The sequence below is a fragment of the Antechinus flavipes genome, chromosome 2, assembly GCF_016432865.1.
Source record: "Antechinus flavipes isolate AdamAnt ecotype Samford, QLD, Australia chromosome 2, AdamAnt_v2, whole genome shotgun sequence".
In the NCBI taxonomy this organism is placed as follows: domain Eukaryota; kingdom Metazoa; phylum Chordata; class Mammalia; order Dasyuromorphia; family Dasyuridae; genus Antechinus; species Antechinus flavipes.
The window spans coordinates 350,560,886-350,587,549 of NC_067399.1; the positions used below are offsets into that span (position 1 = coordinate 350,560,886).

At 32.6% G+C, this 26,664-nt stretch overlaps 1 protein-coding gene across 1 annotated transcript in view; it reads right to left on the bottom strand.

The window, feature by feature from the left end:
* NIN (ninein) overlaps nt 1-26,664 on the bottom strand; it is a 123,003-nt gene that overhangs the window by 51,164 nt on the left and 45,175 nt on the right. Inside the window, 4 exon segments of the mRNA XM_051978054.1 lie at nt 114-260; nt 3,853-4,043; nt 9,806-9,845; nt 20,800-20,969. Of these exon segments, the coding sequence (XP_051834014.1) occupies nt 114-260; nt 3,853-4,043; nt 9,806-9,845; nt 20,800-20,969 (548 nt within the window).

Sequence of the window (26,664 nt, forward strand, 5' to 3'; positions counted from 1 at the left end):
TAGGGGCAAGATGGAAGGGAGGCTCTTACTCCTAATCCTATAAATCAGTGGCAAATAGTCAAACAATTTTCTAACATCACCTCACGAGAAATAGTTTTCTATGTGATCCTTACCTGCATGGAAAGATGCCTTTTCAACTGTCTATAAGGAGTTGATGCTGATGTTGTAAGAGATTTTCCACTTTTAAATAAACCATGGAAAAAATCTTTTATGCTCATTGTACCATCAGGCTTAAGATCATGGAAGATATTTTCAAACATCTAAAAAGAAATTAAGCAGGAATAATATAAATCTTAAAATACTTCTTTGCTCACATAAGAACTTTTAAATAAATAAATATTAATCAAATATCTTACAAATTAACATAAATCATCAAGATTTCTATATAGGAAAATATATTTCTATATAGGAAGAGCTAGAAAGGGCAATTCCATTTAAAATAAATGAAGACAATGTAAAAACCATTTGCAACTTTCTTACAAATAAAGACAGATCTAAATTATTAAGTTGCTCATAGAGAGGGCGAGTCAACATAATAAAAATCTCACAGTTATACCCAAATTAATTTACTTATCCAAAGAATTATTTTACAGATCTAGAAAAGGTAACAAAAATTCATCTGAATGAAGAAAACATCAAAAATATCAAAGGATTCAATGAAAAATGAAAGTGAAAAAGGCAGCTTAGCAGTATCAAATTTTCAATTATATTACAAAGTACTAACATCAAAATAATCTGGCATCAGCTAAAAAATAATGCTGGATCAGTGAAATAGATTAGATACCCAATGCATAATAATAAATGGCTAAACTGATAAAATCTTTGATAAGCTAAAAGATCCAAGCATTTGGGGCAAGAACTTACTATATGACAAAAATTACATCAAATAATTATATTGGAATACATGGCAACTTTACATGTAAGAACTGTGGATAAGGAAAGAGTTTATGGTCAAAAAAGATATAGAAAGTTTCAAAGGAAATAATATTTCTAAATTATGATTAGATGAAATTTAAAAAATCATAGTCAAGATTAGCCTATGAACAGGCAGGTTTCTGAAGAAATCAAAGCAACCTATGTTCATATGCAAAAAAAAAAAAAAATGCTCTAAATGATAAATGCAAATTAAAATTACTACTTCACATCTTTGAAATTAACTAACATGACAGGAAAGGCAAACATTTGAGAGGATGTGGAAAAATAGGGAAGTGATGGACTGTTGTCAGAATTGTGAACTGGCCCAACATTGTTTAGAATAATTTGGAACTATGCCCAAAGGGCAATAAAATTGGACATAACCTGTGGCCCAGAAATACCATACTAATTTTGTATCCTATAGATTAAAAAAAAAGGAAAATTACTTCATATGTACAAATGTCTTTATACCAGTTCTTTTTGTGGTAACAGAGAATGGGAGATTGAGGTGATATCCATCACTTGGAGAATGATTGAACAAGTTATGGTATATAATTGTGATTTAAAAAATTATTATGTTATGAGAAATGATGAGAGGAAAGTTTCAGAAATAACCTATGAATATGAATTGATACAAATTTAAGTGAGCAAAACCAGAAGAAACAACATTATTGTTACAATGATCTTGTGAAAGATTTACATGCAATGATGTAAGACAATTCCAAATCAACTATTTTTGCAAATTGACATGGTCAAACAAAAAATAATTTTTTGTAAATATACCCCTGTGTACACATCTTACAAAAACTTCCAAAAATGTAATATATTCTCTAATTATATTAAATGGAATTTCCTTTTCTATCACTTTCTGACAGGTTTTATTGAAAATAATCAGAAATGCTGATTTGTGCATTTTTAAAATACTGATACTTTGCTGTAATTTGAAGTAATTTTTCATTAATTTTTATCTCTTATGGTTTTATAAGTAAACCATTATATATCTGCATAAAGTGATGATTTTTCTTTTTTGCCTCTTCCTTTAATCTCTAGAAACAGATGAAATAATAGAAATGACAGTGGATATCTTTATTTCTTCTTTTCTCTAGGTTAAATACATCCAGATTAAATACATCCAATTCTTTCAACTAGTTTTCATAAGCCAGTTAAGAGTTCTTAACTCTTTCTTTGGCTGCCCTAATTCTGGAGACTTTTTAATTTGTAAATGCTATTTCTATGGTATTCCAAATAGAATACAATTCTTCAGATAAAGTCTGACATGGACTAATCACAAGGAGTTTAGGACACAATATTCATTTTCCTAGCCTTCCAAATTATGCATCATTTAATACATCCGCATATCACAGTAGTTTTATTATCTGTTACATTTTGGCTTGAAATCCTTTTATCCCCATTTAATTACAGCTTTTAAATTTAGTCCAGTCTGTCAAGATCTTTTTGGTTTCTGACTCAGTTATACAATGTGTTAGCTATCTGTTTCAACTTTATAGTCTCTGTAATTTTGATAAACATACCATCTATAACTTTAGCAGTGCTAAAGTTAACCAAGATAAGGCCAACCAAAAATCACTGGTGGTTCTCCACTGGAGACTTTCTGCCATGTTAACATTAAACCATTACAACCTATTTTAGAATGTATAGTATAGAATGTAGTACATGCTCTAGAATCTTACCTGCACTGCAGGTTGGGTTCTACAAGAATGATTGTTACATTTCCCCTTGGGATTTTAGTTTTGAAAGTGTCTCATGAACCTCACAAAATGTGCTTTCCAAAAAGTCACCAACTGATATTCCTTACTCAGACAGTCATATTTTACTAAGGAAGACCAAGTATTAAAAAATGTAGCTCCAATGTCTGTAACATACACTCTCCTAGCAGTATAGGTGAAAACTGGTTCAAGCTTAAGAAAATATATAATTCACAATTCCTGGTTGTTGGAAATCCTTTTTCCCTTACTGTAGCATTCTTGTGAATTTTCCTTTAGACATAAATTTTCATTCTGAGTATTTATATCTCAGAAATTGGCAATAAATACACAAGTGGGTAGCTAGGTGGCTCAGTGGATAAAGTGCTGGGCCTAGAATCAAGAAGACTTTCTGAATTCAAATCTACAGGTTTAGGTCCAATGGTCTTGTGATGAAGAAAGCCATCTACACCCAGAGAGAGGATAGTGGGAACTGAGTGTAGATCACAACACAGTATTTTCACTCTTTTTGTTGTTGTTTGCTTGCATTTTGTTTTCTTTCTCATCTCAGAATATATGCAAAGTAAATATAAAGCAATTTTAGGAGAAAAACTATGAGTATGCTAAAAAATAATATTAGGAGGAACCTGTATAGGGAATAGCATATATAAAATTATGGATATGTGAGAAAGAAGGTTATCTAGACCCTATGACTTAAATGCATGAAGACAAGTACTATCATTACGTCTTTTAACTTCTTTTGTGTAATCAACTCTCCTTTTAGTAAATTTTGTTCTTTCACAGGACCATAAAGTTGGAGCTAGAAGGGAATTCAGAAGCCATCTAATTCAATCCCTTCATTTTACAGAGGCTCACAGAGGGTAAGTGATTTCTTCATGTATTAATGGGCAGATTTGAGATTTGAATTGAATCCAATTCCTCCGATTTCAAATCACTCCAGTGATCATTTTATAGTGCTAACCTTTCCAATCCAAAGGCAATTCTCCTTGTTAGAGAAAAGGGAAGGAAAAGTCTTACCTTTCCCTCTCCCCCTACTATCTTCCCAAAGCATTTAGTACAGATTTCTGAATATTTTCTGTGCACTCATGGCTAAGTCATTGAGTTTACTTTGCTGATCTGTAAAATGAAGAAAGCATTGTAAATCAATGCCTTATGAAAACATTAACTGGCAAACTGAAAAAGAAAAAAAAAATCAAAATTTAATCATAATTACCTCCTTGCTGACATTCCTCAAGCCATACTGTTCACAGATGGAGATCAGCTTCTTTTTGTTCAAGTGGCCATCTTGAGTTATTGCCAGATCTTCACAAATTTCTTGTAGTTTGTCATCAATGCAGTCTTGAGAAAGAGAAGATCCCTTTTGTGAGGCATTTAAGTCATCAGGATTCCAAAATCTTAACTGGCCTGAAATAAAAAGGTTAATTGCTTTCTGTTGTTGAATTTATACAAGGAAAAATTCTTACAACCTTAAATATACTCTTTTCTCCTTATCAGATTTAGCCAAGTATAAAAATAGATCTGGAATCTGAATATTCAGCAGTTAGAAGCCTTGTGTTATACTTTCAGCAGAATAATTAGAAATCTGGCTTTGAGGTAATCAGAAGAGTAGATCAAAAGTTAAAATAACTTAACAAGTTAAGAACTATTTTTTAAAAATTTTATTAATCTTTTCTCACTATTTGTCTATTAAGTTATCCTTCTAATAATTACCATTATTATTCTCAACTTAACAGTTTCAAAGAGACCAATGTAGTAACCTCCATAAGCCTATCATATATATACAGGAATTAAATCATGCTAAACTCCCAATTAAGGATCTGTCCCATTTGAAAATTAAAGTACATTAATCCTTTGTTACAGTGTCATACTGTCTACTTAATGGTTCTGCTGCATGTTTCATACATTCATAAATTCATGATTTAGTATGAAATCATGTATGAAGTCATCCTTGACATAGTTAATGCATGATCTTGAAAATTGTGACATTCAAAAAGTCTGAGAGACATAGTTTCTGGGTAATTTAATCATTTTATGAATGATGCCAGCATGTTCATTAATAAAAGGTCATATGTTTTCTCTCTTAGACCACAAACCCCTTTTGGTGGTGGGTTGACAGTTTATATGCTCTTAAAAGAGTAGATGTTTTTGAGGAAAACAATCAATTCTGATTGGTTAACAATCAATGATAAAATTAATATTACAATAAGAGGTTTGGCTATGTTATAGTGAGGGTTTTGGATAATGTAACTTAGATCACCCAAATTTTGGTTAAAGACATTAATTCCATATCACCCGTACAACAAAAGGAAGGACCCACATTTTCCCAGACCTGTCTGAACAAATAATGAGTAGGAATGCACTCATTATATGCCCAAATTTTTAAAAAAATTTTTAAAAATTTAAAAGTTTTTTTAACTTCTCTTACTGTCTGATGCTTTTGCCTTTGCACAAGATTTTCCATATTGGTTGATTTCGGGATAAAGTAGTCTTGGTCTTACTACAATAATTAGTTATTAAATAAAACAGAAAAATAATCCCTGGAGTATCATAAGTAGTACAATTAACTTATTCATTAACATTTACTGTCAATAATGAAGATCACTGGTTGCTCTTTCTGGTTTGAAGACTATTTAAATTTACTGTTAACCAAGACTAAGTTATAAAATGGGACATATCCCATGCTACTGAATTACCCTGTTACTAGTTGGCAACTGATGCTTAACTTATTCTAAGCTTTTACCTTAAATCACAAATTAAAGGGATTACATCTCAATAGGTAAACAGGTTTAGAGAATATTACTTTTGTGTGTTAAAATGATAGTTATATAATGAGAAACATTAAGTTTTTTGAAAATAATAACTGCATACTAAAACCATCTGGTATTGGCTAAGAAATAGACTAGTTGATCAATGGAATAGGTTAGGTTCAAAGGACAAAACAGCCAATAACTTTAATAATATAGTGTTTGACAAACCCAAAGACACCAGTTTCTGGGATAAGAATGCATTATTTGACAAAAATTGCTGGGAAAATTGGAAATCAGTATGGCAGAAACTAGGCATTGACCCACACTTAACACCATACACCAAGATAAGGTCAAAATGTATTCATGATCTAGGCATAAAGAATGAGATTATAAATAAATTGGAAGAGCATAGGATAGTTTACCTCTCAGACCTGTGGAAGAGGGAGGAATTTATGACCAAAGAAGAACTAGAGATTATTGACCACAACATAGAAAATTTTGATTATATCAAATTGAAAAGTTTTTGTACAAACAAAATAAATGCAAACAAGATTAGAAGGGAAACAATAAACTGGGAAAACATTTTTACATTCAAAGGTTCTATAAAGGCCTCATTTCCAAAATATATAGAGAATTGACTCTAATCTACAAGAAATCAAACCATTCTCCAATTGATAAATGCTCAAAAGATATGAACAGACAATTCTCAGATGAAGAAATTGAAACTATTTAGACATGAAAATATGCTCCAAATCATTATTAATCAGAGAAATGCAAATTAAGACAACTCTGAGATACCACTACACACCTGTCAGATTGGCTAGAATGACAGGGAAAGATAATGGGGAATGTTGGAGGGGATGTGGGAAAACAGGGACACTGATACGTTGTTGGTGGAATTGTGAACACATCCAGCCATTCTGGAGAGCAATTTGGAACTATGCTCAAAAAGTTATCAAACTGTGCATACCCTTTGATCCAGCAGTGTTTCTACTGGGCTTATACCCCAAAGAGATACTAAAGAAGGGAAAGGGACCTGTATGTGCCAAAATGTTTGTGGCAGCCCTGTTTGTAGTGGCTAGAAGCTGGAAAATGAAAGGATGTCCATCAATTGGAGAATGGTTGAGTAAATTGTGGTATATGAATGTTATGGAATAGTATTGTTCAGTAAGGAATGACCAGCAGGATGAATAAGAGAGGACTGGTGAGACTTACATGAACTGATGCTGAGTGAAATGAGCAGAACCAGGAGATCATTATATACCTCAACAACGATACTGTTTGAGGATGTATTCTGATGGAAGTGGATCTCTTCGATAAAGAGAGCTTTAATTGATCAAAGATGTACAGAAGCAGCTACACCCAGAGAAAGAACACTGGGAAATGAATATAAACTGCTTGCATTTTTGTTTTTCTTCCCGGGTTATTTATACCTTCTGAATTCAATTCTCCCTGTGCAACAAGAAAACTGTTCGGTTCTGCACACATATATTGTATCTAGGATATACTGCAACCCATTTCAACATGTAAAGGACTCTTGCCATCTGGGGGAAAGGGTGGAGGGAGGGAGGGGAAAAATCGGAACAGAAGTGAATGCAAGGGATAATGCTGTAAAAAATTACCCTGGCATGTGTTCTATCAATAAAAAGTTATTAAAAAATTAAAAAAAGAAAAAAGAAAATAATAACTGCATTCTTTATAATTAGAAATGGACACAATGGGGCTCAGCACACAATGCTTGAGAATAACCATACGTAACCCACAATTGGACTGGGAATCAGAAAAGTTTTGTCGCTTACTATCTTGAGAAAGTCATTTTTGTGACTCTTAATTTTGTGAATTGCTTCCGTAAAGTGGGTAAAAGTTATTTTAGATCTTATCCAACTCTAAGAATCTATTGATTTCATTAATGAAAATTTTGATATATATTTTTCACACTAGCAATCATGTCACCTTTTCTCCCTGTCTCCCTCCCTTCAAGAGCTATAAAAGTTGAAAAGGACTTTAAGGAACATCTGGTCCAACCGGTATATAATTAAGAACTCTTTCTACAATGTTACCAAATCAATAGTCATTCAGCCTTGGCTTGAAGACTATTCTGCAAGTAGTCTGCAAATATTCCATATATTTGTTAAATTCTTAATTGTTAATTTTGCCCATACATTAAGGCAAATTCTGTTTCATAGTAAATCAAAATTAGTAAACTGCTGGCACAGAGGACAGCCAGTGCCTTGTGATTAATTTGGCAGTCACGTGAAGTATTATTAGGAAGAGAAGAAAATATGAGATTCTTCCCATAATTTAAGCAAGAAATGATAATAGAGTGGTAAGTATATAAATGGAAAAGAGGGAAAGGAACAATACCCATTAAGCAATTACTATATGCTGGGCATAGAGCTAAACAAAATATTTTATCTGATAAAATTCTAGCAAAGTTATGAAAGCATAAATAGTAAGATTTAAAAACTTATTGGATATATAGGATGAAGGATTATGTCTCCATAATCATAATAAGGATTATGTCTAGGATGAAACAAAGATTGTGAATCTGAGTAATTAGAAGATTGTTAGTGTCTGTGAGAAATTATTATTTCTTTCTTATATTTAATAACTAATTATATATTATTAGGACCAAACTTTTCCTCCTTTCTACTTCCTCATCCAGAAATTAATCAGTATGGAAAATCTGAAAGATTTTCTCAGGCCAAGAGCTAATCAGACAGTACAAGAAATTTGGCACAACAGGTGTATTTCAGACATGTCTGGAGAAGTGTTCATTCCATGTCCCTGTCTCTCTCTTGCTGTTTGTGTGTGTGTGTGTGTGTGTGTGTGTGTCTGTCTGTCTGTCTGTCTGTCTGTCGTTCTCTCTCTCTCTCTCTCTCAAGTGGAAATTGATATCTCAATTAACCAAAACAAGGATGACACAGATGAATGACAGAAATTGAAGCACTGATAAAAATTATTCCCTGGAGCAGGCAGGGAGAAGGCTCCAATAGAGGTAAGTTTAACTCCATGATCCCACTGCTAGGGAGGTCATTCAATCAGAAATCCAAGTTATGTCAAATCTCTGAGAGACTACTTGATAAACTTTGCTTGAATTTTATTAGGCCCTGGAGTAACCTCACCTTATCATGTCCTGTCAGCAATCCCAGTCATGTTCCTAAGCTTAAATTTTCTTTTATCAATTTACTTAGGGTCCATACCACACTGACTGCCCTCCTTCGGGTCAGTTTACCACAACATTCCATATCATGGTGTCTTTCTACTTACCTCTTCCCCATACTATTCAGTATCCCTCCATCACGCTTTATGGTGCTTCTCCTCTCCTGACCCCACTTTTCCTTATACCTAACCAACTTTTTTAGGGTACTAAATCCTTTTCAGGATTTTGCCTGCTAGCTAGGGGCATGCCCCAACCTCATGAGGGTTCACTTTCTCCTAGGTAGTTATAAGTTCGACTCTGTCACTCTATTTCATATTTATCATTCCTTGTGTCTATTGTATCTCTTCATTTTGTCTGTAACTTCTTCTACACAGACTTTTGCCAAAGAGAATGGCCACTGTGAATTCTTTACATGACCAAACCCCTTACATCAACCACATCAAGTGCCCCAAGACCTTTATTTTAATATAGCCCACCTCCCATCACATTTACCAACTAGATTTAATTTCTGTTTGATAGATCATTTCTTGTCCAAAGGCATGTGGGATCTTTTTGGCTGCCAGGGGACAATGAGTCTATTTTGTTAACAGATTTGTTCTTCCCAAACTTTACAACTGTCACATTTCCTTGAAAGAAACAAGATTGTTGAGAAGAGGGATGGATTTGGCATGCATGTAAACATTTCAATTTTTTTCTATAGAGCATAAATTACCATAATATCAATTATTTTTTCTCTGAATATGATTCCTAAATCTACAGCTAAGGGTATGACCTTTTATGAGGTCTAGGCCTCAATTTCTAATTGTCTAGGGGATAAGTTCATTTGGATATCCTACTTATAACTCACTTATATTAAAAATTAGTAATAAAAGTTCACAATATATTTAAGAAACTATTTAACTGGAAACCAGGAGTACTGATAATTAGGTGTACTTTGTATTCAATTATTTTAAAATATTATTTCATGTGAAATAACATTTCATATGAAATTATTTTAAAACTTTATGTTAAAATGTATTTAGTTCCAACAATTCTACTTGCTTTCAGAGCAAGATAGTCCTATGACTAACAGAGCTGATTGATCATTTGAAAAAAGCATAGACTATAAAGAGAAGTAAGAATATTCAATTCACATGGTAAGAATGTACTTTTTTGGACTTTTTGTTCAAAAAGCACATAAGCACAGAATTTCGTACAGTTTGGGTTTTGGTTATTCTTACAAATTCATTTGCATAAAGTTGTCAAATTGCTCTTACCTTCTGCTTCATATTCTTCATTATGCTGAGCCTTGTAACACTAAGAAAAATTTAAAAAGAATGAATATCATTGAGTCATGGAATATGAGTTTCTAAAGAAATAAAAAGTAACATCTGCAAACAATGAAAAGATGCATGGTAGGTATGAACGTGATGCAATTTATAACCAATAAGAAATTTGGAAGAACAGTAGTATAAAAATGTTATCAAAGAATTTTATAAGAAGAAAAGATGAGCTGAGATATGGTGAGAGATGACAGGTAAGCAAGCAGTCAGAATATTCCAATGGTATCCTCAAAATGTCAGAGAAAATTAGGCAGCCTCTCATTTAGAATATATTCAGCAAACCTAATTTAAATGTATACAATTTTTTAAATTATATGTCAACAGATCTTGAAAAAACCTTCTACCATATCTGGTATAAGTCTTTTAAACATGAAGAAACTATACACATATTTGGCTTCCTTTTTTATCCAAACTAGATCTGAAACAATCATGAATATAAAATCACAACCTTTGTGATTTTTTGGCTCCTAACTTCATTAACATTTTATAACAGATAATTCTGATTTGATGAACTTGTAAAGCTTTTAAATGAACAAGTAATTGCAACTAAGATAAAAAAGCAGTTAATTGGGAAAACTCTTTATATCAAATATATCTGATAAAAGTCAATCCATGATATGTAGACAATTTAAATAAGTATATAAGACCAAAAGCCATTCTCTAATAATCAACAGATATGAATAAACATTTCTCAAAGAATTACAAATTATTAAATATGTGAAAAAATGATCCAAATATCTAAATAAGAGAATATATATATATAAGTTAAAACCTTGAAATTTCACCTGATGCTAAGAAAATTGGCAATGATGACAAAAAATGACATAATCATTGTGTTGAAGTGGTTGTAGAAAGAGCAACTGAAGAGCTATTATTGGTGGAGCTATCAAGTTATTATCAAGTTAATTATCTTGAAAAATAAATTTTGAATTATGAAAATAAAGTGATTAAAATTCCAATTCTTTTTGACCAGAGACAACAAAACTAGACAATAAATTTCAAAAGGAAGTCAATGACAGAAAGCCCTCCATATATCAAAATATTTGTAATAGAATTTTTTGGGTTAACAAAGACCTAGAGAAAAAGTAATTATCCATCAAATGAGGAATGACTAAACACCTTGAGGTACATGAATGAATGTTATTATGTTCCCTAAAAATCAATGAATATGATGAATGTAGAGAAACCTAGGAAGCATAAAAACTGATGCAAAATAAACAGATCCAAGAATATGATGTTGTTTAAAGTGCTACAATCAATATGCCTGCAAATTTGGAATTGGCCAATGGACTGGAAAACATCAGTTTAAATCTCAGTCCTACATTGGTACATTGTTGGTGGGGCTGTGAATGGATCCAATCATTCTGGAGAGCAATTTTGGAACTATGCTCAAAAAATTGTCAAACTGTGCATACCCTTTGATCTAACAGTAGACTTATATCCCAAAGGAAAAGGGACCTGTATGTGCAAAAATGTTTGTGGCAGCCCTGTTTGTAGTGGCTAGAAACTGGAAAATGAATGGATGCCCATCAATTGGAGAACGGTTGGGTAAATTGTGGTATATGAACGTTATGGAATATTATTGTTCTGTAAGAAATGACCAGCAGGATGAATACAGAGAGGCTTAGAGAGACTTACATGAACTGAGGCTAAGTGAAATGGGCAGAACCAGGAGATCATTATATACTTCAACAACAATACTGTATGAGGATGTATTCTGACAGAAGTGGATTTCTTCAACAAAGAGAAGATCTAACTCAGTTTCAATTGATCAATGATGGACGGAAGCAGCTATACCAAAAGAAAGAATACTGGGAAATGACTGTAAACTACTTGCATTTTTGCTTTTCTTCCCAGGTTATTTTTACCTTCTTTCTAAATGTGATTTTTTCTTGTGTAGCAAGACAGCCATATAAATATGTATACATATATTGTATTTAACATATACTTTAACATATTTAACATATATGGGACTACCTGCCATTTAGGGAAGGGGGTAGAGGAAAGGAGGGGAAAAGTTGGAACAGAAGTTTTTGCAAGAGTCAATATTGAAAAATTACCCATGCATATGTTTTGTCAATAAAAAGAAAAATAAATAAATGAATGAATGAATGAATCACAGTCTTAAAGAACAATCTTTGAATAGAAAATGTCATCTGCATCCAGAAAAAGAACTATGGAGATTGAATGTAAATCAACCCATACTATGTTCACTTCTTTTTTCTGTTTTGTTTTGTTTTTTTCTGTCATGATTTTCCTCTTTTGTTCCAATTTTTCTTTTCCAACATGATTCATAAAGAAATTTGTACTTTTTAAAGTTAAGAGACATGTATAACCAGAAAAATAGAATTTTAAAAAGAATATCAAGAAATGCTCAGATTAGTGAGCATACATACTGTAATTATTACATTAATTACTAAGTATTAATAGCACCACTCATATCACAAACCAGCAAGGTTATGCTTAAGATCCTGCAAGTTAAGTTTCAGCATGTCTGAATTAACAGGAAATCAGATTGATTTTTGAAGAGGCAGAGGAACTAAAGACCAAGCTGCCAGTAATTTCTGGATTATGGAAAAAGCAATATATCTCCTTCTGCTTCATGACTAAAATTAAGTTTTTGAGTATATAGATCACAACAAAATGTGGCAAGTGTCCTCAAAGAAATAAAAGTACCCAAACATTTTACTTGTCTCCTGAGGAATGTGTATATAAGTCAAGAAGCAACTATTAGAACTAAACAAGGAACAACTAGTTAGGAATGGGAAATGAATATAATGAGGGTATATATTATTACCTTAATTTATTTAATTACAGATGGAATATAAAATGCCAAGCTGGTTGAACAAAAGCCAGAATTAACAATGCTGCACATCTCAGATGTGCAGATGATACCACTCTGATGGCAAAAAGTAAAGAGGAAGTTTCTTGATGGGGGTGAAAAAGGATTTGATATAAAAAAAAAATTAAGATCTTCACAACTGGTCTCATTACTTCCTTTTCTTAGGGAGAAGCAGTGTCAGATTTTATATTCTTTTATATTCTATTATATATTTTATTTTATATTTTATATTCACTGCAGATGGTGACTGCAGTCATGAAATCGGAAGGAAAGCTACATCAAATCTGAACAGCACACTAAAAAAGAACCATCAACTTGCTGATAAAGGATCACATAGTTAAAGCTATATATGGCTATGAGAGATGAACTATATGCCTAGGTCATGGACCCATTTTGATCTTATCTTGGTATATGGTGTTAAGTGTGGGTCCATGCCTAATTTCTGCCATACTAATTTCCAATTATCCCAGCAGTTTTTATCAAATAATGAATTCTTATCCCAGAAGTTAGGGTCTTTGGGTTTGTCAAACACTAGATTGCTATAGTTGACTATTCTGTCTTGTGAACCTAACCTTTTCCACTGATCCACTAATCTATTTCTTAGCCAATACCAAGTGGTTTTGGTGACTGCTGCTTTATAATATAATTTTAGATCAGGTACAGCTAGGCATAAAGAACGAGATTATAAATAAATTAGAGGAACATAGAATAGTTTATCTCTCAGACTTGTGGAGGAGAAAGAAATTTGTGACCAAAGATGGACTAGAGACCATTACTGATCACAAAATAGAAAATTTTGACTACTTCAAATTAAAAAGCCTTTGTACAAACAAAAATAATGCAAACAAGATTAGAAGGGAAGCAACAAACTGGGAAAACATCTTCACAGTTAAAGGTTCTGATAAAGGCCTCATTCCAAAATATATAGAGAACTGACTCAAATTTATAAGAAATCAAGCCATTCTCCAATTGATAAATGGTCAAAGGATATGAACAGACAATTTTCAGAGGACGAAATTGAAACTATTACCACTCATATGAAAGAGTGTTCCAAATCATTATTGATCAGAGAAATGCAAATTAAGACAACTCTGAGATACCACTACACACCTGTCAGATTGGCTAAGATGACAGGAAAAAATAATGATGAATGTCGGAGGGGATGCGGGAAAACTGGGACACTAATGCATTGTTGGTGGAGTTGTGAACGAATCCAACCATTCTGGAGAGCAATCTGGAATTATGCCCAAAAAGTTATCAAATTGTGCATACCCTTTGACCCAGCAGTGTTTCTATTGGGCTTATATCCCAAAGAAATACTAAAGAAGGGAAAGGAACCTGTATGTGCTAAAATGTTTGTAGCAGCCCTATTTGTAGTGGCTAGAAACTGGAAAATGAATGGATGCCCATCAATTGGAGAATGGCTGGGTAAATTGTGGTATATGAATGTTATGGAATATTATTGTTCTGTAAGAAATGACCAGGAGGATGAATACAGAGAGGACTGGCGAGACTAACATGAACTGATGCTGAGTGAAATGAGCAGAACCAGGAGATCAATATACACTTCGACAACGATATTGTATGAGGACATATTTTGATGGAAGCGGATTTCTTTGACAAAGAGACCTGAGTTTCAATTGATAAATGACGGACAGAAGCAGCTACACCCAAAGAAAGAACACTGGGAAACGGATGCGAACTATTTGCATTCTTGTTTTTCTTCCCGGGTTATTTATACCTTCTGAATCCAATTCTCCCTGTGCAACAAGAGAATTGTTCGGTTCTGCAAACATATACTGTATCTAGGATATACTGCAACATATCCAACATATAAAGGACTGCTTGCCATCTAGGAGAGGGGGTGGAGGGAGGGAGGGAAAAAAAAAATCGGAACAGAAACGAGTGTCAATATAAAGTAATTATTAAATAAAAATTAAAAAAAAAAAAAGAGCCTATCATCACTGGAGGCATGAGACAAGCTGCTCAGTTGCAGGTCTATCATTAATGGAATGTGGATCTTGTATTTTCATGTATAAAATAAATCATATCAGTAAATAAAATTGTCTCATCCTTTACAATTTTATAAAAATTGAGAATGACATATAAGTTACTGCCATACTGCCAATTCAGCTTTGAGTGTTACCAATTTAGAAACAATTATCGTCAAAAAAAAAAAAAAAAAAAAAACAAATCTCAAACTCAAACCAGACTCAAACCATGAAGATTCCCATCCCACCTTGACTGATGATTATTACTGGTTTGGTAGCAAAATGCAATTAGCTAAGGCTTACTCTATTAATTAAAATTTGGAATTTAGAATTCCACTAATGCAACTAGTGTAGTATATATTTTCTGTACATTCAAATATGAGCTACAGTGACTAACAAAAGGGGAAAGTAGCTAGTTGTGGTCTCTTTATCTGTCATGTGGCATGAAATGATATAAGTACTTGCTCAATGAGCCTTCTTAAAAGCTTATGCTTTAGGGGCAGCTAGATGGCACAGTGGATAGAATACCAGCACAATCGATAGAGCACTGGCCCTGAAGTCAGAAGAACCCGAGTTCAAATCTGGTCTCAGATTTAGCTCAGATTAGCTGTGTGACCCTGGGCAAGTCCCAACTGCCTCAGCTAAAAAAAAAACAAAACAAAACAAAAAAAAAACACTTGTGCTTTGCTGCCATTGTCTATACATTTATTTTTTTTCTTGATGCTCAACAATTTATTTTTTGTTTTTCTGACTCAGGAAATCTATCAAAGATATAATTATTGAACCCCAAAACACCTAAATAGCAGAATAGGACTTAGAACACAGATGAACCTAGACAAAATTTACTGTTTAAGTATCTCATATTTTAAAATTTAAAATTACAAATAGTTCGGTGTTTCCTCAGCTATATACATGAATTTAGGGAATTTTTATTTGAACTATGCCAATGAAATACCAAAGGAAGACAAGTCATATGCTATTCTCCTAATGAAACCTAGATTTCCTATAATACTTCAGCAGTGCTTAGAAATGCACCATTCTAAAAATAAGATCACCTGTAGATTCCCCATCCACCTCAGGAATACTCAAAGGGACCCAGGAGTTTCATGGATAAACAAATAGACAAAGATAGGTAAATGGAAAGCTAAGGAAAGGCAGCTTTGGGGAAGGCCTAGCATGGCACTGCACATTTAGTCAAGTGTCCCTAAAGCAATCCCACAGCCCATGGCCATATGAGACAAACATGTTGAGAGAACAACGTGAGATACTTCAGATAAACTGAAACTGCAGGAATCCAACTCCAGTGAGCAGCCTCCAAGTGTGCCAGGTGGAGTCTTAGAATGGCACTGGACCATGAGCCCAAATGCAGCAAAAGGTCCTAGGCAACATCCAGCTGGAGCAATCCAGTAAACCTATGCAGGACCCTGCATGGATATAGATCCTAAGCACAGCAGCAAGAGGATAGGATCTCAGTTAAATAGGGATACTCCAGAGCCATGTGGCAAAAGGGCAACCCCATACACAGCACTGCCATAGAGAAACCTTGGGTTAACTTGAAGTAGGAGAGCTATTCTGGTCTACCATGCTCAAGATTAGGTAGGGCCTAACCAAGCAAATAATGGAGAATGATCAAAGCACAGGCTCGCCAATCTTGATATCATAATAAGTAAGATGAGCAAACCAAAGAAAACTTAGAATAGCTTTAGGAAATGCCTTAATGAAAGACATCCTTCAGGTAAATCATAGGGGAGAATAAGAACCACATAATTGAACTCAATAGACATTTTAAAGCACCTATTAATTAATTAGCTAGGTAATTGGGAATACAAATAAGGTAAAGATAGTCCTTGCCTTCAAGGAGCTTACAATCTAATAATAAATAACAAGAACATCAGAAAAAAAAGTCCTGGCTACCTTGAAAGACTACCTGACTACCTGAAAAGAAATTAACCAAGTATAAATGGAAAAAAAGTAAAACTAAATGACAAAATGAAATGATACGAGAAATCTTTACTCAAGAAATGAATGCTCTGAAAATCAGAATTGATCAGAGAGAAAACAATAACTCAATAAAAAATTTTTCAAAAAGACTGGGGAAATGGAAAAAAATGAAAGATATTAAACACATATATGTTTAAAAACAATGTAATATGTAAAATGTAAAAATGTAATATGTAAAAAAATAGAAAAGAAATTAAGGAGAGATAATTTAAGAATTATTAACCATCTAGAAATCATTGTTTATTTACTTTTTAGGATTCATTTGTTTGTTTGGTGTTTTTCCCCAAATTTTTCACATTGGTAATTTCTAAACACATTACTTCTGATCACAATTCAATTAAAAAACATACTTAATAAAGGACTTTTAAGGATTTAAAAAGGAATTAGAGATTAAATTATATAAAATAAAATGAAAATTATCTAGAGACCAAAAAAAGAATCTGAGGAAATGATGGCTCAAAGAATACTAAATTGATAATTTTTTTAAAAGGAATAAAATAGTTAGTAGCAAATAATATCTAATTCCAAAGGGAGAAAAATAATAGTTTTCCAATAAAATAGGAAGGCTAGAATATTCATTATCACCACCACTATAGCAATAAGACATAATAAGGCAATAAGAAATTGAGAGAATTTAAGAATAGGCAAAAAAAATGAACAAGTAATTTTCAAAAAAGAACAAATTAAAATTATAAACAATCATACGGAACATGGTTTTAAATCACTAATAAAATAAACATATGTTGAAACAACACTGAGGTGCCGCCACACACCTATTAAATTAAGGTAATAAATAAAGAAAATCACAACTATTTTTGGAAGGTGTCAGGGAAGAGAGATTAATGCATTGTCTAAGGGAGCTCTGAATTGATCAAACCGTTCTGAAAAGCAATTTCAAACAACCCAAAGCTCAATTAAAACCAAATATACCCAGTCAGTAAAACACACACACACACACACACAGAAGAAAAAGTACCTATATGTACAAAAATATTTCAAGTAGCAGTTTTTGTTATAGTACAGAATTAGAAATGAAAAGTGTCAACTGAATAAATTATGATATAAAAAGATAATGAAGTATTGTCAATAATAATTAGTATTAAATAATTACAATTATGACTGATAGTTTCAAAGAAACGCCATGTGAGTTAATTAGACAGATTAAAGGATTCCCTAGCAGCAGTGAGGGCTGAATTGAGATTATATAACATAAATTTCTAGCAAACACAATCAAAATGATGATATAATAAGGTCAGGGATCCCAAAGAAGAGAATAATATAGAGTTGAACTGGTTCACCAAGGAGTTAAGATAATTAAAAGAGGAGTGCTGCTATTGCAGGGGTGAAAGATCTGAGGGATCCAAAAATTGGACATCACAATGTAGATGAAGAGCAGGATTTGGTATTGGAAGGCAGAGAAAAAGGTGCTATGCCAATTGACTGAAATGATGAAACAGAATTTTAGAGTTCATTAATGTAGATATAGTGTATTTGCAATATTGCAACTTGAGTGACACCAGTATTCAGTGTATGATGATATTGTATGTGGCTATTTGAAATTTATAACATAAGAACTAGGAAGTTAAAGCACTTGAGAGTATTAAGATGTATACAGAAATACTTTCATATAAAAGCAGGAGTTTTGGAGGTTTGTTCTGGAGGTCTGTTTTACAGAGTTATGGGATATGTTTGGAATTATATAATATGACATCATTTAAAAAATGATAAAAAGAATAGTTTGGTAAAATAATGAAAAATGTTGAAAAGGAACCTGGAAATACTTTTATGAACAGAGAAGTAAGAAGAACCAGGAGAATAATTTATAACTTTAAAAATTTTGTTATTGAGTCATTTTTCATTCATGTCCAACTCTTCATGAGCTCATTCGGGATTTTCTTGACAGGAATACTTGAGAAGGAATCTTGACAGGATTGGTTTTGATCTGGTGCAGCTCTTAGGAAGGATGGTGCACCTTGTATGTAATGTAGTTAGAAATAATGTATTTCTTCCCTTAGGCTATCCTGTCCCAATTTACTCTATATAACTAGGATGTCAAACCCACAAATATATACTGGCTGTCAGGTAACAGCCTGGTGGTCAGTGATAAATTTTGAAACTAATGAGAACAATAATAAAGTGCTTAAAGGGATGCAGACATAGAACAAAATTGGGTGCTTGTTACTTAACCTAGTGAAGTTTCAGGCCTAAAAACTCACATAAGGAAGGTTTCCTCCCTCTTCTCCCCCTCGATTACTCTTCAGTCAGGTTACATGACCAGTTATTGAATTGCCTGATCATTGAGATATATTCCAACTTTGTAAATTTGTGTGATTCTGTACAATATTTAGCCAAAATAACACACACACACACACACACACACACACACACACACACACACACACATCTTTAGTTACACATAGGACCAAAAACCTATTTTCCAAATCTTTACATCTCATTAGGAAAAGAGCAAGATTTCTGTAAATGGAGTCATTCTACTCCTATGAAATCCTGTGCTCTGTATACATTACCAGCAGAGTAGTTTGAGAGCTTGCTGGAAGTCATAACAATAACAGAAAGGAATCTTTCAATCTCTTAGCAAAAAAAATTTATTATTTCTCCTACATTTGAAGAAAACTTCAATGCAATGATGCATTTTTCTGTTCTGCAGGGGACTAAGCAGTCTCAAGGCCTTGAGTAACTCAAAAATCCCATGAGCATGAACAACAAGGAAAATATAGAAAATTTACAGAAGATAACAAAGATATGATATGATTAACAGATTTGCTAACCAGAAGCAGATGCTTATACTGGAAGGAATTGTTATAAGACCATGAAAACTGTTGGAGAAGTCTTCAAAAGGAAAAAGGAGGGAACATTTTTTTAAAAGAAAAAGAAGAAAGTAAGATCATGAAATAAATAATGCAGCAACAAGAAGCATTCAAAAAGAATGAGATGACTAAATAATGTTTTTAATAATATGAACCTTGAAAAATGCACAAACCACTATTTATCACCGACATCAAATGTTTGCCAGAAACATTTCAAACTTGCATAGTGTTATTATTATTACTTATTATTATTATTATTTTCTATAACTAGACTTATTCTCAAAAGATATTTGTGTAAGAATGCAATGTATGAGGTAAGATGAAAAAGGGAGAGTGTCTTGGTATGTGATAGGACTATTTCATTGAACAGCTAAAATGGGTCTGGATATTAGTGACTTAGTAGAGAAACAGTACAATTATGTTTAACCTATATAAGATTGCTTGCTGTCTTGAGGATAGCTAAGGAAGAGAGAGGAAAAACTTAGAACAGAAGGTTTTACAAATGCTGAAAACTACCTTTGCATGTATTTGAAAAAATAAAATTTTTAAAAAGAAAAATAGTATAATTTCAAGGTATCTCGTAGCTCAGTAGATTAGAGTTCAGGAAAACCTGAGTTCAAATCCAGTCACAGCAATGTGATTCCAGGCAAGTCACTTAACCTATGATTGCCTGACATAAATGAATCCACTGGATAAGGGAATATTAAACTACTTCAGCACTGAATTTATAGATGGTCAGACATGACTAAAATAATAACAAAGTACAATTTTAAAAGAGTTCTCACTGCTTAACATCTGAACAAAACCAAAAGATTAATACTTTTTTTCTTAATAAAAAGCAATGTTTTTAAGCAATGGTTCATATTATTAAAACAATTCTAAGCATTCATTTACATTTTTCAATTTTCATAAATACTACTTCATGTTTCTCAGAGGTTAATATTTTGCATAACTAAAAATGGTTGAAGCTAGGAGAAAATTATGTACCTTCACAAAGATATAGTAATGACAAGACTATATGCAACTAACATGTGCATACAGATTTTAAAATAACTCAAAATTAGGTAAAAAATCTCAAACTGATAGCAAGTCAGCCTGTGATACATTTTGTTATTTACAACTTTTAAGATACTAACTACAGGTTGATAACATGACAAAGTCTCTTTTCTTTTCACAAAATAATATTATCTGGATGCCTAAATATATGAACTGGATAAATATGCCTACTTTTAAAAGTCTCATCTCTTTATTTTTTTTTTTTTTTACCTCATTGAAGTCACTGGCAGCGACAAGTGAAGAATGAGTTTCTTCATTCAATGATTCAAGCACTCTCACTTCAGCAAAGTCCCCCAAAGGTTTCTGAAACTCAGGTAAAGACCTTCGGCCATAACATTTTCCGTCTTTTATGTATTTGGGCTGAACTTCTGCTAAGCAGCCTGAGCAAAAAAACAAATTGAAGTACTACTGAATGACATAATACTGTAAGAGCATGATTCCTTATATCCAACAACAACAACAAAAATTCAAACAAAATTGTAAAAGAAATGAATGTGTTCATAATCTGAAATTATACACAGAGACAATGAAGGCTTTCAGTGCTGAATGACTTAGTTCAACATTGGATATCGATTTGAATATGATAATGGGGTTTGAAAAGGAGGAAAAATGCAGAATTCAAATTAGAAAAGAAGGGATTGGAATACGGAATTAAGATGGTAGAGAGGGCACATGTTTCTCTCTGACTTTCTCCTATTACCCTCACACTAATTACAAAATCCAGCCTCTGAATTTCAAACTTTGAACTCACAGAATCAATGAATTTGGGGAGTGTACCAAATTACCAGCAGAAGACAATTTCAAAGATTGGCAGAAAAGGTCTGTTTCAATCAGGCACGGAGAGAAGCAGGCCAAGCACAGCCACAGAGCTCAGACAATGCAGAGTCCCAGGGCAGTGGGATCTCCATACAGTGAAGAAACTATGAGGAGGAATCCATAGCAGTGTTGGCTACTCTGCCCTGGCTGCTAGCCATTAAGAACAGATAAATTATAACACACTCAACACAAACAAAAAAGCTAAATAGTGAACTCCCAAATGCCAAAAATTAGGAACCTGGCCAAACCTACCCAACATCTAGAGTGAATCTGCCCAGATTCAGCACAGCTTTCCACTTGCAGAGGAAGCTGTTGCCTCTTGTAGAGGAAGCTGTTGCCTCTTGTAGAGGCTTGAACAATTTCTCTTGCCCTAAAAAAAGATCTCAACTTAAAAAAAAAAAATGAACAAAAAAGCAAAAAGAACTCTGACCATAGTTTTTATGCTGAAAGAAAAGAACAGATTTCAAATCCTGGAGACTAAAAGCAGATCATTTCCAGATGAAGCCCCAAAATTGGTCCCCACAACACAAATGTCTCCTAGAAGAAACTTATATTTTTCTAGATCTTAAAAGAGATCTGGAAGAAAATTGGGGAAAGAAAATGAGAATATTACAAGAAGCTTTGGAAAAGGCAACACAGAAATTATCTGAAGAAAATTCACTACAAAATAGTGAAATGAAAGAAGCATATAACTTCTTAAAAAATAGTTTTGATTAAAATGGAAAAAGAAAACAACAACCTGAAAAACAGAATCTGTCAAATGGAAAAAGAAAATAATTCCTTAAAAAAACAGTATTTATGAAATGTGAAAAAAAATTCATAGAACAAAACAACTGATTTAAAAATTGGACAAATACAAAAAGAAGCACAAAAAAGTAAATGAAGAAAACAATTCAGTAAAATTCAGAACTGAACAAATGGCAATGAACAACTCAATGAGATATCAAAAATCAGTCAAGCAAAACCAAAAAAACTGAAAAATAGAAAAAAAGTAAAATACCTACATGGGAAAACAAATGACCTGGAAAATCTAGGAAAGACAATCTAAGTATAATTTGACTTCTCAGAAACGATGATGACAAAAGAAGCCTAGACACTATTTTCTTTTTCTTTTTTTGCTGCTGATGTAGGATCTGTAATTTATTTTTTTTAAAGCTTTTTATTAAAAAACATATGCATGAGTAATCTTTCAACATTGACCTTTACAAAACTTTTTGTTCCAAATTTTTCCCTTTCCCCCCACCTCTTCCCCTAGCTGACAGGTAGTCCAATATATGCTAAATATGTTGAAATATATGTTTAATCCAATATATTTTTACATATTTATACAATTAACTAGGTGTACAAGAAAAATCAGATCAAAAAGGAAGAAAAAGAAACTGAGAAGCAAACAGCAACAAAGAAAGTGAGAATGCTATGTTGTGGTCTACACTCAGTTCCCACAGCTAGACACTATTTTATAGGAAATCAAAAAATGTTATAGAATCAGAAGGTAAAATAGCCATTGAAAGAATTCACCAAACACCTACTGAAAGAGACACCATGGAATACCGTGGCTACATTTCAGAACTATCACACCAAGTTAAAAAATATTAACAAGCAGCCAGGAAAAGAAAAATTCAAATACCAAATAGCCACAATAAGGATGACCCAGAACCTAGCAGCTTCGATCTTAAAGGATCAAAGGATCTGGAATCTGATATTCTGAAAGGCAAAGAAACTCAGAATACAGCCAAAAATAAATTACCCCACTAAACTAAGCATTTTCTTGCAGGGAAGAAGATGGACACTCAACGAAACAGGTGAATGCCATTCATTTTTGATGAAAAGATCAGAGCTAAACAAAAAATTTGACCTCCATAAAGCATAAAAAGTTAAAAAGAAAGTAATTTTTGAGAACTATATTTCTCTTACAGATATACAGAGAGTACATGTATAATTTAAATTTACTTTTATAATATAAAAAAGAAACTAGAAGTGGAAAAGGGATTGTATTGAAAAAGGAAAAAGTGAAGGTAAAATGAGGGAAATTACATCTCAGGAAGAGGCAAAGAAAATCCATTATAATTGAAGGAAAAAAGGGAGGGGGATAAAAATTGTGTGAATCTCACTCCCATCAGATCTGGAGCAAAGAGAAAATATTAGACATATTTGCTTTCACAGAGAAACTTCTCTCACCTAATTAAAAAAAAGGAGAAAAAGGGAAGGGATAGACTAAATAGAAGGGAAAACAAAAATAGTACAAGAAAGGTATAAAAGAAAGGGGAGGAACTCTAAAGGGGGAGGGCTGCTTGACTCAAGTGATGCTCATAAGTAAAATGCTGGGGAGGAGGGAAAGGGGAAAAGAAAAGAGAAAAGTATAATTTGGTGTTCATAAGATGCCAGGATATACAGAATTAATATTGTATATCATAAATGTGAATGAGGTGAACGCTCATAAAATGGAAGTGGAGTGCAGACTGGATTAAAAGTCAGAATTCTACAATATGTTGTTTACGAGAAATACATTTAAAGCAGAGTGATACATAAAGAGTAAAGGTTTAAGGCTGGAGCAGAATCTATAATGCTTCAGGTGAAGTAAAAAAAAAAAAAAAGCAGAAAGAAAAGTAAGGGAAAGAACTGATAAAAAAAAAAAAAAGCAGGAAAAGCCATCCTGATTCATATCAAAGCAAAAGAAAAAATCGATCTAATTTAAAGAGATAAGAAAGGAAACTATATCTGACACAGATAATGAAGCAATATCAATACTAAACATATATCCACCAAGTGGTATAGCATGGAAATTCCTAAAGGAGAAGTTAAGAGAGCTGCAAGACAGCAAAACAATAATAGTACAAAATCTCAACCTTGTACCCTTAGAACTAGATAAATCAAACCACAAAATAAATAAGAAGTTAAAAGAGATAAATAGAACACTAGAAAAGTTAGGTATGATAAATCTTTGGAGAAAACTAAATGGAGACAGGAGTACATTTTTCTTTTCAGCAATTAATGGAACCTATACAAAAATTGATCATATATTAAGACATAAAGACCTCAAATTCAAATGCAGAAAGGCAGAAATAGTAAATGCATCCTTGTCAGATCATGATGCAATAAAAATTACATTCAATAAAAGGCAGGAGAAAATAGACTAAAAAGTAATTGGAAGATAAATAATTTCATCTTAAAGAATGAATGGGTGAAACAGCAAATTATAGACACAATTAATAATTTCATTCAAGATAATGACAACGATGAGACATCATATCAAAATTTATGGGATGCAGCCAAAGCAGTAATAAGGGGAAATTTTATATCATTAGAGGCTTACTTAAATAAAAAGAAAAAGAGAAGATCAATGAATTGGGCTTGGAACTTAAAAAGTTAGAAAAAGACCAAATTAAAAACCCCCAATCAATTACTAAACTTGAAATTCAAAAATTAAAAGGAGAAATTAATAATATAGAAAATAAAAAAACTATTGAACTAATAAATAAAACTAAGGGTGGGTTTTATGAAAAAACCAATAAAATTGATAAACCTTTGGTAAATCTGATTAGAAAAAGGAGAGAGGGAAATCAAATTGGCAGTCTTAAAAACGAAAAAGGAGAACTTTCCACTAATGAAGAGGAAATTAAAGAAATAATAAGGGGTTACTTTGCCCAACTTTATGTCAATAAATTTGATAACCTAAGCGAAATGGATGATTACCTCCAAAAATATAGGCTTCACAGATTATCAGAGGAGGAAGTAAATTGCTTAAATAGTCCCATTTCAGAAAAAGAAATAGAACAAGCTATTAATCAACTCCCTAAAAAAAAATCCCCAGGACCAGATGGATTTACATGTGAATTCTACCAAACATTCAAAGAACAATTAGCCCCAATGCTTTATAAACTATTTGAAAAAATAGGGAATGAAGAAGTCCTACCAAACTCCTTTTATGACACAGACATGGTACTGATACCTAAACCAGGTAGGTTGAAAACAGAGAAAGAAAATTATAGACCAATCTCCCTAATGAATATTGATGCTAAAATCTTAAATAAGATATTAGCAAAAAGACTACTGAAAATCATCCCCAGAATAATACACCATGATCAAGTAGGATTTATACCAGCAATGCAGGGCTGATTCAATATTAGGAAAACTATCAGTATAATTGGCCATATTAATAATCAAATTAACAAAAACCATATGATCATCTCAATAGATGCAGAAAAAGCATTTGATAAAATCCAACATTCATTCCTATTAAAAACTCTTGAGAGTATAGGAATAAATGGACTTTTCCTTAAAATAATCAGTAGCATCTATTTAAAACCAGCAGTAAGCATCATATGTAACGGGGACAAACTACAACCATTCCCAATAAGATCAGGAGTAAAACAAGGTTGCCCACTATCACTGTTACTATTTAATATTGTATTAGAAATGCTAGCTTTGGCAATAAGAGTTGAGAAAGAGATTAAAGGAATAAGAATAGGCAATGAGGAAACCAAATTATCACTCTTTGCTGATGATATGATGATATACTTAGAGAACCCCAGAGATTCTACCAAAAAGTTATTAGAAATAATCTACACCTTTAGCAAAGTTGCAGGATACAAAATAAACTCACATAAGTCATCAGCATTCTTATATATCACTAACAAAACCCAACAGTTAGAGTTACAAAAAGAAATTCCATTTAAAGTAACTACTGATTGTATAAAATATTTAGGAATCTATCTGCCAAGGGAAAATCAGAAACTTTATGAGCAAAACGACAAAACACTTTCCACACAAATTAAGTCTGATCTAACCAACTGGAAAAATATTAAATGCTCTTGGATTGGGCGAGCAAATATAATAAAGATGACAATACTGCCTAAATTAATCTATTTATTTAGCACTATACCAATCAGACTCCAAAAAAGCTATTTTGATGAACTAGAAAAAATAACAACAAAGTTCATATGGAAAAACAAAAGGTCAAGAATTTCAAGGGAATTAATGAAAAAAAAAAAATCAAATGAAGGTGGCCTAGCTGTACCAGATCTAAAATTATATTATAAAGCAGCAGTCACTAAATCCATCTTGTATTGGCTAAAAAATAGACTAGTTGATCAATGGAACAAGTTAGGTTCAAAGGACAAAACAGCCAATAACTTTAATAATCTAGTGTTTGACAAACCCAAAGACCCCAATTTTGGGGATAAGAATGCATAATTTGACAAAGATTGCTGTGAAAATTGGAAATTAGTATGGCAGAAACTAGGCATTGACCCACACTTA